A 12,404-nucleotide genomic window follows, 5' to 3' on the forward strand; every position below is an offset into this window, starting at 1 on the left:
GGCGGCCCAACTCAGCGAGTCGGGACAAATGGAAGTTGACTTTGACCAGGGATAAAATGGTCACTTTACCCTAGGATTTGTTATCAGTGTTTGATTAAGTGTCTTTATGGGAATTGTAGCCGGGGAGTTACCGGAGTAGCAGACAGATAGTTCCCGATCAGCATTTCAGCAGGCAGCTTTACGAGGTGAGTTTCCTTCCAGTAGGAACGGGTCTACAGCCACAATGTCGGCCTGTTTAGATAGCAGTAGTTCAATATACTTGATGTCTTTGTGGTTCAGGCATGTTTATGTGTTATGAGTTCCGAACTGTGGTCCAATGCAGTATGCAATATATGTGTTTATGTTATATGTTATGATTATGTTATGCTATGTTTAGTTAGTTCCGGACTTCGGTTCGATGCAGTGGGCAAGGCCCTAGTTAGTTCCGGACTTCGGTCCGATGCAGATGGTGATAACCTAGTTAGTTCCAGACTTCGGTCTGATGCAGTGGGCAAGGCCCTAGTTAGTTCCGGACTTCGGTCCGATGCAGATGGTGATAACCTAGTTAGTTCCAGACTTAGGTCTGATGCAGTGGGCAATGCCCTAGTTAGTTCCGGACTTCGGTCCGATGCAGTGGGCAAGGCCCAATACGTGCTTTATTTGTTATTGCATGGTATGTGGTAGTTTGGGGTTTGGGGGGGGGGGGGGTCGCTAAGCTTCATGCTTACAGTTTTCAGTTTTGTTTCAGGTACTTCAGCTAGCAAGGGGAAATGCTCAGGTTGATGGCATGGCACACACACACCACAGTTTTAGCATGGGAGTTAGACTCTGATATTTTGACATGATCATGACATCAAATTTGATTTGATACATTTATTATGACATTTTGAAATACACGACTTATGGTTTTGTTATATGATATTTGAATATTATGGTTTTAGTAATGTTTTCAAATGAAATTTTTGGCTTGTATTTTTGAGATGTTACAAAAATGCTTATCAACTTATGATTTTTAGAAAAAACTGATTTTAAAAAGTATTTGAATAAGAAAAACTGTTTTTTAATAGTAAAATGACTTAAAAAACTAAAAAACTAAGCTTTTTAAAAACTTTACATTTTTTTTTCTATAAAAATAACTGTTTTAAAAAATATTTTTTAAATCCACATACACTTTTTTAACTTAGCTTTTTGAAAAATTAAAAAAATAATAAGCTATTTTAAAATTATCCAAACACCCCCCTTACATTGGTCTAACAAATTGATAACAGAGATCGCGCCAGGCACACCATTTGAACTTCGACTCTTTTCTCCCAAGCGTATATGGCAATCAAATTCTGCTCTCTGAGTTTTAGAGCTCCATTAACGGCATCTTTCTTAGGGCACACATCTTGAACTTAGTTTGTAGCTGCGGTTTTTAGTTATATGCTGATATGCCTCTGAGGTATGTCGATGGATAGAAGAGAGGCTGATCTACCGGCGGACAACCCAGATTCAAATTTCCACCGCTCATTCAATGTAACAACGTCATCATCATCATCATCATCTGCTCCCTCCAACTTCCTCCGCGACTTACAAGCTGCCTATAAGCGTCATCGTAAGCACAATCCCTAGAAATATCGATACACTTGTTCCTTTAATTTGTATTCCGTGTTATTCTAACATAGATTGTCCATCCAGTTTTTTTTTTTTTTTTTAATCGTACGATTTCATTTGGTGAAAGTTAGGGCTTCTTCTTTCTAGATTAGACTTCGCCTCTAGTTCAGCAATGACTAATAACTACAATGATACAATCAGATTTACAGTTACATCCGTGGGACATAGATTTACCAATCTAGGGTACTTTAGAGCTTCACTACCAGCTTAGAGGCCACTAGGTCATGGTTGCTACTTTTATTTGTCTTTTTTAATTTAGGAATTCTATAATAGCAACTTTAATTGTACTTTATACCTTAATTTCTTCCAGGAATAATACAATATGGTTTGTTTACTTGACTGCTTTGTAATTAACATTGCTGGACACTGATTTTTTATCAACTTCACCTTAACAGCTGTAGGTATGATGGCACAGCTGAAGCCAAGACGTTCAGTGGTTCGAGGGGAAACAGGAAAGAGCTCAGATCCAGCAGTGGACTCCAAAATGAGAGCTGAGTCTCCTCATCTCCATCTAAGTAAAAAAGTGCAAGATTACATTTTACAAACAAAGAATATGCCATCTTCTAGTCCTTTTAATCACGAGGATGCTTCAATTACACCACCTTCCGTATCAGATAAAACCAATGATGAAGGAAATCCAATATCAATAGATGCTGAGAGAAGTCAACCTAGTTTTGGTACTAGTTGTACAAGCAACAACACAGCTTGCTCCTCAGTCATGGAGCGTGACAATGGCCCAAAGAAGGTTCAGTTTGCATTGCAAAAGAATACAATGTTTCATGGTAATTTTTGCTAGCCCTTGTCCAATTTGTTGGTTTAAGTTCTTTTTTTCTTGTCTTTTGCTTTTCTTATATGATTCTGATGCTTAAGGTAAAAAAAATATGAGTGAGGTGTTTGTAATGTGTCAGTGTTGTAACACACAAAAGCATAGTTACTGCATAATCTTATGAAGCTCAGTATTGCAATTATTACCCATTATTGTGTATAATTCACAATGCTTGAGCAGGGTCTGATGATCACATGAGCACAGGAACAGACAACTATCGACTCATATAGATTCACTTGCATTGACAGAAATGGAAAGCAATGGAAGTAATCAGTTGGATGTCTCAGCTGCTCACCAGAGTTTTCAAAACATGGATGTTGATCTTTGTTTCAAAACTAATGATGATCAGAATCAGATTAACCCTTTCAGAAACTTCCTACAGAGGGACTTTGGTCATAACATGACCCAATCATCAGTTGTTGGCTCATCTTGTGCTACCACAACACTAGTGAATTCACAAAATGCTCCCATGCTTAACTCAACTACCAACTGTTCCCACCTTCAACAAAATAGCATTCAGACTGGTGAATATTCTCATGTACAAAATCAACCCTTGCCTTCTGATCATCTTGGCTCCTTAGTTCCCTCTGCTTCTGTGGGTTCAAATCTTGAAAAGAAGCATGAGTTTTCTAAGGATCAACAAGGAAAAGAAGAAGGGTATTCTGGTATGACAAAAGACCCTCCTCTCCCTGCTGAGATATCAACAAAGGGAAACACATTTGCTGCTGATATTACTGATATACAATCTGAAGCTCCCATATCAGACGACCATTTTTCTAATGTGAAAACAGAAGCTTCCAAACCTGAAAAGAAGGAAAAAAGTAGTCGAAAGAGAAATTATGATCCAGACTTGTTTTTCAAGGTCAATGGGAAGCTGTATCAAAGGCTTGGAAAGATAGGTAGTGGAGGAAGTAGCGAGGTCCACAAAGTCATTTCTCAAGACTGCACAATTTATGCCTTGAAAAAGATAAAGCTTAAAGGGCGTGACTATGCCACTGCGTATGGATTTTGTCAGGAGATTGAATATTTAAACAAACTCAAGGGAAGGGACCACATTATTCAACTCATTGATTACGAGGTATGTTCTCTAGACATGTAATCACTTCACTTATGAAATATACTCTAAGTTTGCTGATTTCAGTATGTGAGTTTTAGACACTGGTTAAGAGACAAGCAGATGAGAACATTTGATCCTTGAGCAGCTTCTAACATGCAGCTGTTGTTAGGTGACAGATAAGGCTTTGATGAAGGAAGTGATGAGTGGGTCTGTGAGTAACAAGAATGGGAAAGTGAAGGAGGATGGGCATATTTACATGGTGCTTGAATATGGTGAAATTGATTTGGCTCACATGTTATCCCATAAGTGGAAGGAGCTTGATAACTCCAAATCCAACTCAACCATAGATGAGAACTGGCTCCGTTTTTACTGGCAGGTTCTTTTCAACTCTTTAAAATCATTCCTACAGTTTCATATAATATATATATATATATATATATATATATATATATATATATATATATATATTGTGTAACAAATGTAGCCATATGCATGCTTAGGGGAGTGTCCCGATTTGAAAATGATTTTAACACAATGGACAAGCATGCACTTGTTATATGCCCTTTAGTTTATATTCCTTTGAAGTTACAGCCCATGTAAATTAGCAGGTGAAAGGAACATGCTATGAAAATCATGATTGCAAAAACTAATATGTAATTTTTATATTGTAAATTGTAATGAATGGCAGCAAATACTTTTGGCTGTGAAAACGATACATGAAGAACGTATAGTGCACTCAGACTTGAAGCCAGCTAATTTTCTCCTTGTAAGAGGCTCCCTGAAGCTAATTGATTTTGGTATTGCAAAAGCCATCATGAGCGATACAACAAATATTCAACGAGATTCTCAGGTTACACTCTGCCTAGATGACTTTGGGTCTACCATATCGATTTTGGTTGCATAAAGCAATACAATACGTAGACTTGTTGAAGTTTAAGTCCATGAAAATATGAAGGAGATATTTGTTGAATTTTGTAATATATGATAGCAAATAAGATAGTAATCATTTATAATTAACACGGCATTTAATTGGAGAGCAATAGAAACTAGAAATACCTTAAATAGTTAGTCAAGTAAGAAACTTATGTGTTATAAAAACGAATCTGTGTTAAGATGCAATACACCATGTTGTGTTTTATTACATAAGACATTTACTTGTATGTCATGCCTAGGAATTTATAATTAACACCGCAACTAGTTGGAGAGCATCCTAGGTTTATTTTAAAATTTTTTTTTTTTTCCTGTTACAACATTGTACTTAATATTCTACTCAATTATAGCAATGTCACCCAAATGCAAAACAATTGGACAAAAATTTCAAAGTATAATATCCTAATAAAGAAAAAATCCAATGCTATAACCGTGTAAAATAATACCTTAGGAAGAAATTTATTAAAAAACATAATTCCAACAAAAGGAAACGAAAGTAGGATGCTATAATAATACAGAAGCAAATGAAAGTATGTTCCTAATTCCTATTTCTTGAATTAATTGTGGGCAGGTGGGTACGCTGAGTTACATGTCTCCAGAGGCATTCATGTGCAACGAGACGGACGCACAGGGAAACATAATAAAATGTGGTCGTCCATCAGATATCTGGTCCCTCGGTTGCATCCTTTACCAAATGGTCTACGGGAGAACACCCTTTTCAGATTACAAAACTTTCTGGGCCAAATTCAAAGTCGTCACAGATCCACACCACAATATCCAATACCCACCCGTATCAAACCCATGCCTTCTCGATCTCATGAAGAATTGTCTCGCATGGGATCGAAACCAGAGATGGAGGATCCCCCAACTTCTTCAACATCCGTTCCTCGTTCCTCCACTTGAACAACAACAAGATAATCAAAATAACTGTAAATTTATTCGCTTGGTTTCTGAATCCTGTGTAAATAATCCGAAAGCGTTGATGATATGTGGTCGAATTGAGGAACTTATAAGAGACCCGTTACGGGATGCAACAACAAGAACCGAGGAGTCGAGATGTATATCGGGATTGTTGTATGAAATGTCAAAACTTTGTGTTCAACTTAAGGAGGAGTTGGAGGATGAACACAGATGATTGGTTGGTTCGTTGCTCTGTATAATTTAGTATGGATTATTGGATACAAAAGGTCCCGTGGTATGGATCAGATGAGTTGGGGTCAGTGTTAGCAAAACAAGACTCGATGGGAGAATCATGGTTTCTGTTGACTTCTTACAATGTGTGTAAAATGTTATGTTTTAGGTTTTGGTTTTTTGTGCAGTTTAATAAAATTTCTCCACTATTGCTGGCGAAACTTCCATTTCATTTCTTTCGAAATGGGATCTTTTTCTTTTGTTGTTATTATGTTTCAATTTCGCAAGGTCATGGGCAATTGTAGTTGTATGTGACATCCAATGCCTCTATACTCGTCTCGCAATTGCTTTGATCTTTGATAATAGGGTAATCGACTAAAGGATACGAAATAACGTAGGCAATTTATTTTATTTTTACGTAATAGGTTGGTTGTTTCTTTTAATAAACAAATTATATATGGTTAAACCAGAATAAGAAAATCTTTGGTGGTTAAAAAATTAAATTATAATGTTTCTTTATTGAATTTGGCATATTTCTATCCGAAATACTGATGTACTTAAATATAAAAATGGGCAAATATATTGCTTTTACTGATTAATATATAAATATGTTCCTATTATTATAAAAAGTCATGTTTTATTATTATGCTTAAATAATATAAATACAGTATCATATTTATTAACAATATTGCATCGTCTTAACAATAGCTTTAATATTTTTTTAATTACATTAAGTAATTTTTATAATTGTTAAAAATATGTAGCCCAACAGTTTCAATATTTTTGTTATCGAGATCGGAAGTTTGATCCCTCTCCATATCATAAGACCCGAATTTAGGATCCATCCTGTCCTACCCAAGTTCGTCTCATCCAACTTTTTCGTATAATTAGTATATTTTTTCTACATTTTTGTTTTTATGTGTGTATTTTCAAAAAGAAAATCGTTTTTTATAAATTTATTTTCTAATTTTTTTACATGACAATTTCATACATATAATGTTGTAAAAACATGTTAAAATTTGTTTTTTTTTCCACAAACCAATTGTTATACATGATTAAATTTAATTATATCTTGTCTATGATAGATACACAAATTTGTCACAACATCGTTACGATTTTTATTATATGCTGTATACTGGTATTATGATATTACTGAAAAAAATCTTAGACATGGGTAAGAAATTAAAATAGATTCTCCGGATGAGGTCCGATTCCGGTTTGCCGAGTCGTTAACCCGATGAAACCCTTAGGCTGTGATGAGCTCTACGAAAAAGGCGGCAACACTAGCATCTTTGTATTCAATTTCAACCCCACCTGGGCCACTCCACCCCTACAGTAAGCTGTAAGCGTCTAAGCGAAGTTGATCAATTTGAAACTACTGGATATGGCAACAATCGGATGGTACGGACCTCTGATCGATCTCTCCCAAGCCTCTTCTCACAGTGGTCATTTCGTTCAACTTCTTGTGCTTGTTCATAACACCCTTCCTGTACAGGTTCTCAATAACCCTAAACTTTTCTCCATATGTTGCCTAACCTCAATCTGTGATTAATCCAATCTGGTAATTGTGCAGTATAAAACTTCAGGAGTCGGAAAAGTAATCAGGACAGACATTCAAGTCGGGGACGATACACGTCGCTATTTCCCTGTTTCCATATGGCAAAAGCACATGGAATCCATGTTAAAGCCCGGAAATATTATTCTGCTACAGAGTGAGTTTCACTTGACACCATCCATCCATTTTTTTTTTCTTTCATCCATGAAACCTAACTAAGTTTTTGATCGAAGATGAGTATTTTCTACTGTTTGTCATTGTGATTACTCCGCGTCATATGTATTTGTCAATTTTAAAAATTTAACCATTTTGTGGAATGGATTTTTTGCTTTTAACATATGTTATTGTTAGTGCCTTAGTGATGTTTGGATTTGCTGCTAAAGTGAGTTCACAAGAATCAGTTTTTATTACCTTTCAAAGGTGAAAAACAACTCATGTGGACTCTCATTTAGCTTCAGCATATAGGCATATGGCCTTTGTGTTCTTAACATTAACCTTTTTTGTTATTACATTTTAGCAAAACAAATGTAGTGATGATGAAAGTGGAATTGCTTACATGACCCTCATTAACATCTTTTACTTTATAGATGTCAAAGTGACCCAATATGGAGATGTTGTTGAGGCCAGAACAGTTCAGCAGTCATCCATACAATGCTTGGTGGATAGTTATGAGGCAATTCATTCTAAAGGTTTTGAACCCCTTCTTTTTTTCTATTTCTTGTACCTCAAGGTTATTTTTGTATCTTTACTTAAAAACATATCGTGTTACTTGATAATATAGGTGAAAACAACTTGATGAAGGTTAATCATATTGGAATTGCAACAAAGGAAAAGCTTAAGAAAGTTGTTGCATGGGTGGTGAGAGTGGAACCTATTCCCAATAAGCATCTGTTGCACAACTACAAGGTATTGCCAGTGGCTAAATTGATAAAAAAAAAAAAAAAAAAAAGCAATAACTTTCTTTATTTTGAAAAGGGTGGATCTTTCTAACCATGTTAGCTTTCCACACAGAGGAATCAGAATCTAAAAAACTGGAAACTCCATGAAGAGACACAACATAAAGATTGTTTATCTCTATCAGATGTATCCAGACTAAACGATTCATGCAATGCATCCTTTTTTGCTTCCATTGGTGAAATATTTCTGCCAATTATGGGTGAGTTTGAGGAGGAAAGGATGTTTATCAGAAGTAGAATATTCTCATCAGCTTACAAAAACCTAACTGAAGATCTCATTTGTACTGGATGTCAGTTATGTGGTGCTCCTTTAAATTCTGAATTTGGGTATGCATAAACTTTTCTTGTTTAATTTTTTTGTAAAATGATTGTTGATAATACTAAAATTCATTCCATATTTTGTAAAGGCAGATCAAGAATTGAACAAGAAACTGTTCCACTCTATTGTCAGAAAAGCTCTAATCGTCTCCATGTTGTAAGCTTGATTTACAGACCTTTTTTGGTATGTCTATGCATAATCAAGATTTTAGTTGTTGATTGATGATCATTCATCATATTCTAGTGATGTTGAAATGCAGTTATATGTGTGGGATGAGTCAGCATATGTTCCTGTTGTGGTTAAAAACAAGGCTGCTGAAATCTTGGTTGGAAACATCAAAGCAGAGAGTGTTCACTCCACCTACCAAAAGCAAAAGCAAGGATGTGGTCAAAGGGCAAATAAGTCCATGGAAGACCAATGTCTGGACTTTTACTCACTCTGGTTAATACTACTGAAATCATTATTGCAACCTGGCAAGAATAGTCCTTTGAAATTTAAAGTTAGAGTTGATATGACAAAAAAATGGGAAAATGGGAGGTTTGAGATGCTGTCTTTCTCACTTCCTTTGTTTTCCCACAATTCTCATTAACTTTGCATATAATTCTTTCCATTTTTAAGATTATAATCTATTAACCTGTTTGATACATATCTACCTGGCATATTTATACTGTAATGTCATTAGTTACATAATATGAATAAAAATATATGAAAATGAAAATGATTTAGATTGAGATGTTTTTGAATTTTGAATCCCTCCTCATGATGCTCTAGGAACGTCAAATATATGAATTTGGTATGTAATAAATAATTGTAATGTCTTATTCAATATTTAAACAAAACTATTTGATGTAAATATGCATGTACCACTTGAACTGATATTTGAGAAATAGGCTATATGGTCGGAGAGATGAAAAAGAAAATAATGATATATTTGTAAAAAGTTAAAACAGATTCTCCTTTTCTTAAATTTTCTTATTAAATTGTTCTTTACGTAGAAGTATAAAAAAGTCAATATGTAGCTTATTTTAGGTGACCACATCACATGTTTAATTTTTTAATATTTATTTAACCCTTGATTTGACTTTTTTTATTTGTTTCAAATTAAAGTGGTGTACAATATGCCGGTTCCAAAAAGAAAAGAAAAAAAAAGCTTATAATGCATTAGATATCCACATAAGCAATTAAATGAGAGCTCATAGAGAAGGTGCCAATAAATAAATTGATACAAAGTTATAAGTTTGTTACGTGTAATATATGGGCTCCTATAGTCCTATTACTCTTATATGATAATTTCTAAATCTTTTATTAGGGAATGGATGTTTTTTTCAGGTCAGCATCAGCCCATTGAAGTGAGTCCAAGTGACATAATATGAATATGGGCTAATGAAAGGACCCACCCTCTCATTCATCACAAGCTTCTCCCATGTATATAAAGAATTAAAGATTATGTTTTGTTTGTTTTGTTTTTATCTGGAATGTTAGAAAGATAATCAAAAGGTTTGAGAATGTGAGAAACTTTTGGTCAAATGGTTACAAATGTGAGAGGTTTTTACATACAAAGAAGGCATGTAAGTGTACCTTAATCTATGTTAATATATTATTTTTACAGTTTAGTTTTAAGAAAAAGAAAAACGAATATATTAAACAAACAATAAATTTGTATCGATATTATATATACTAGTTGTGAGACGCTGTATTACATAGGTTAATTTAAAAAAAAAAAGTTAAATATAAATTTCCAAAATATTTGATAACTTTAAAGTTATAAGAAAATAAGAAAAATAATGAATTATTATAATGCAAATGTTTTTTTATATTTTAAAATTAAACAAATAATTTAAATAAATAAACAAACAAAACTAATGAGCTTTAATTTTTGGAATTTTGAAATTAAAAAGTAAGTTAATTAATGAAACTGATATACATTTATTAATACATTTATTGCAATTATTATATTAAAATATTATGTGGAATTTAACCCTTGATTTGACAAATTGAATGAGACGGATCTAATTTTGTGAAACCGTAAAACTATTTTTTTTCTAGTGAAATATTCTAATATTCTGTTATTCTAAAAAATATAATATATGTAATATTCTGATATTCTAAAACAATATTTTTAACACATTTTATATTGAAATATTCTAAAAGCATATAATTTTAGAATATTATATATATATATATATATATATATATATATATATATATATATATATATATATATATATTATATTTTTATGATGACTATAATATTATAATATTTCATTAGAAAAGTTGGTCTCACGATGTCACAAAATTACGTATGTCTCAAATGAACATTATATATATTGTGTTTTTCACATTAAAATAGAGTATGTATTCAGTTTTTACATTAACATTTTTGTTTTTCATATTTGAATAATGACAGGTCAATCGTGTTCTTTGTTCGTTCACATATGAACAGAAGAATGTGTCCCATTTTTTGCAAGTTGGTTGATCGTTGAAATGTGAATGTATTCGGTTGGATGAAGCATTTAGAACTGAATAATTAATGAAAACCATTGTCATTCATCATTAACTACTCATTATTATGTGTATGATATTGGTCATTCACATGACTTGCCAAATAGTTGGTATAAAAGTTGGGTACATTTGTTAATAAGCCACGAGCGATAATTAAAAGTAGATATAGTGGTTATTAACATATAAATAACCTACGAATTATAATAAAAATTAGATACATATGAAAAATATATATGGAGAGTTGATGGGATATAAAAGAGTCATATTTTGTATAAAAGATAAGATTAATATCATAAAAAAAAAACTTATATTTTGTGTGTTTTTTGCGGATTAAACCTTATTTTTTATTTTATTTATTTATTTTCTGAAAAAGACATTAGGTTTCTTTGGGGAGCATGCAATTCATTGTAGATAGTTCACGAGTTTCAACTACCGACATGATCTGGTTAAAGATGTTTTGTTCCGTATATTTAGACACATCGGAGTTTCTGCAAAGAAACAAACATTTGTAAACTTTTTGACTGGTCTGATGGAAAGAAGATCAACACTTAGACCAACTAACGTTTTAGTTTTTGAATGAGCATGACGGAAGCACACATGTATGTATCTAACATGAGTTTTCCTTCTTGTGAGCTTGGGGAGTGACGTTTTTACTGTGGGGCATATTGCTTTAAAATATGTCTCATGCAAAGTAACAAAACATGACAAAGCGTGCATTAAAAATCAACACACGTTTATACCTTAATTTGATACTTTTTGTTTCCTTACGCCAGATGTAGTGGAGTTCTTCAATAGAGTACAACAAGTTATGCATAGTAATATTATGACTTTAATATCTATGGATGTTGTGTAACATCCCAAAATCGAGACCCAAAATTTTTGGTTTAATTATATTACTAATAAAAATAGTTTATAGAAAACATCGTTGCTATCATTTCAAAACATCAAGTCACAAATCATAGGTCTCGAAAACCATAATATCAAATAGTAAATGTCAGAGTACAATCCAAAGGTTCCCAAATCGGAAATCATGTGTGTAGGGATGTCAAAACCCCCCGTGGGACCCCGTTCTCGTACGGGACTAAATTAAAAAAAAAAAAAAAAAAAAAAAAACGGGGGCGGGAGCGGGGGCAAAATTAAACCCTGCTTATTTTCGGGATTGGGGTCGGGAGTTGGTATTTCCGTCCCGTACTCCCGATGGGGCCCCGGTTGTACATTTATGTAAAAAAATATATATTTAATATAAAATACATATACAAAATAGATTTTTTAATTTTAGGTTTAGGTTAGGTTTTACTTTCCCGTTTCCAATTAATGGATATTGAGGAGGTAGTGAATTGATCATATAATTTTAGACATGTAAGTATTTTATATCTGTAATATTGGATTTGTCATATTTTATATTTATAAGATTGTTAGAATTGTCATTTTGTAATGTTGGATTTTTAATTTTTTAGTTTCTAAAAGATTAGCTTTTAAGCTTTTAAAGTTGTTAA

General features: G+C 33.2%; 1 protein-coding gene and 1 pseudogene across 8 annotated transcripts; both read left to right on the plus strand.

Moving 5' to 3' along the window:
- Window positions 1-1,250: 1,250 nt before the first annotated feature.
- LOC145040145 (serine/threonine-protein kinase MPS1-like) lies at window positions 1,251-5,808 on the plus strand (annotated as a pseudogene). Its single transcript, XR_013679871.1, has 6 exons — window positions 1,251-1,573; window positions 2,028-2,414; window positions 2,639-3,536; window positions 3,685-3,891; window positions 4,204-4,365; window positions 5,017-5,808. The product of XR_013679871.1 is annotated as a serine/threonine-protein kinase MPS1-like (transcript).
- Window positions 5,809-6,722: 914 nt separating this feature from the next.
- On the plus strand, window positions 6,723-9,097 carry LOC145047928 (uncharacterized). 7 transcript variants are annotated; one of them, XM_078996310.1, is made up of 7 exons: window positions 6,723-7,065; window positions 7,150-7,288; window positions 7,719-7,820; window positions 7,913-8,037; window positions 8,143-8,414; window positions 8,499-8,589; window positions 8,666-9,097. In XM_078996310.1, the coding sequence occupies exons 1-7, from the start codon at window positions 6,961-6,963 to the stop codon at window positions 8,993-8,995; spliced, it is 1,164 nt and encodes a 387-aa protein (XP_078852436.1). In that variant the 5' UTR covers window positions 6,723-6,960; the 3' UTR covers window positions 8,996-9,097. The 7 variants fall into 7 exon arrangements, 4 of the variants coding, with proteins under 4 accessions (XP_078852436.1, XP_078852429.1, XP_078852437.1 ...); XR_013682570.1 differs by having other exon boundaries at window positions 6,724-7,071; window positions 8,495-8,589; window positions 8,666-8,792; XR_013682578.1 differs by having other exon boundaries at window positions 6,724-7,071; window positions 8,495-8,562; window positions 8,666-8,783.
- Window positions 9,098-12,404: the final 3,307 nt, after the last annotated feature.

Source organism: Lactuca saligna, chromosome 1, assembly GCF_052625555.1.
Source record: "Lactuca saligna cultivar CGN05327 chromosome 1, ASM5262555v1, whole genome shotgun sequence".
In the NCBI taxonomy this organism is placed as follows: domain Eukaryota; kingdom Viridiplantae; phylum Streptophyta; class Magnoliopsida; order Asterales; family Asteraceae; genus Lactuca; species Lactuca saligna.

Coding starts and splice junctions, on each gene's coding strand:
- LOC145047928 (XM_078996303.1), top strand. CDS start 6,961: ATGGCAACAATCGGATGGTACGGACCTCTGATCGATCTCTCCCAAGCC. Junction 7,289..7,718: donor AAATATTATTCTGCTACAGA/GTGAGTTTCACT, acceptor TTTACTTTATAG/ATGTCAAAGTGACCCAATAT. Junction 8,590..8,665: donor TGATTTACAGACCTTTTTTG/GTATGTCTATGC, acceptor GTTGAAATGCAG/TTATATGTGTGGGATGAGTC.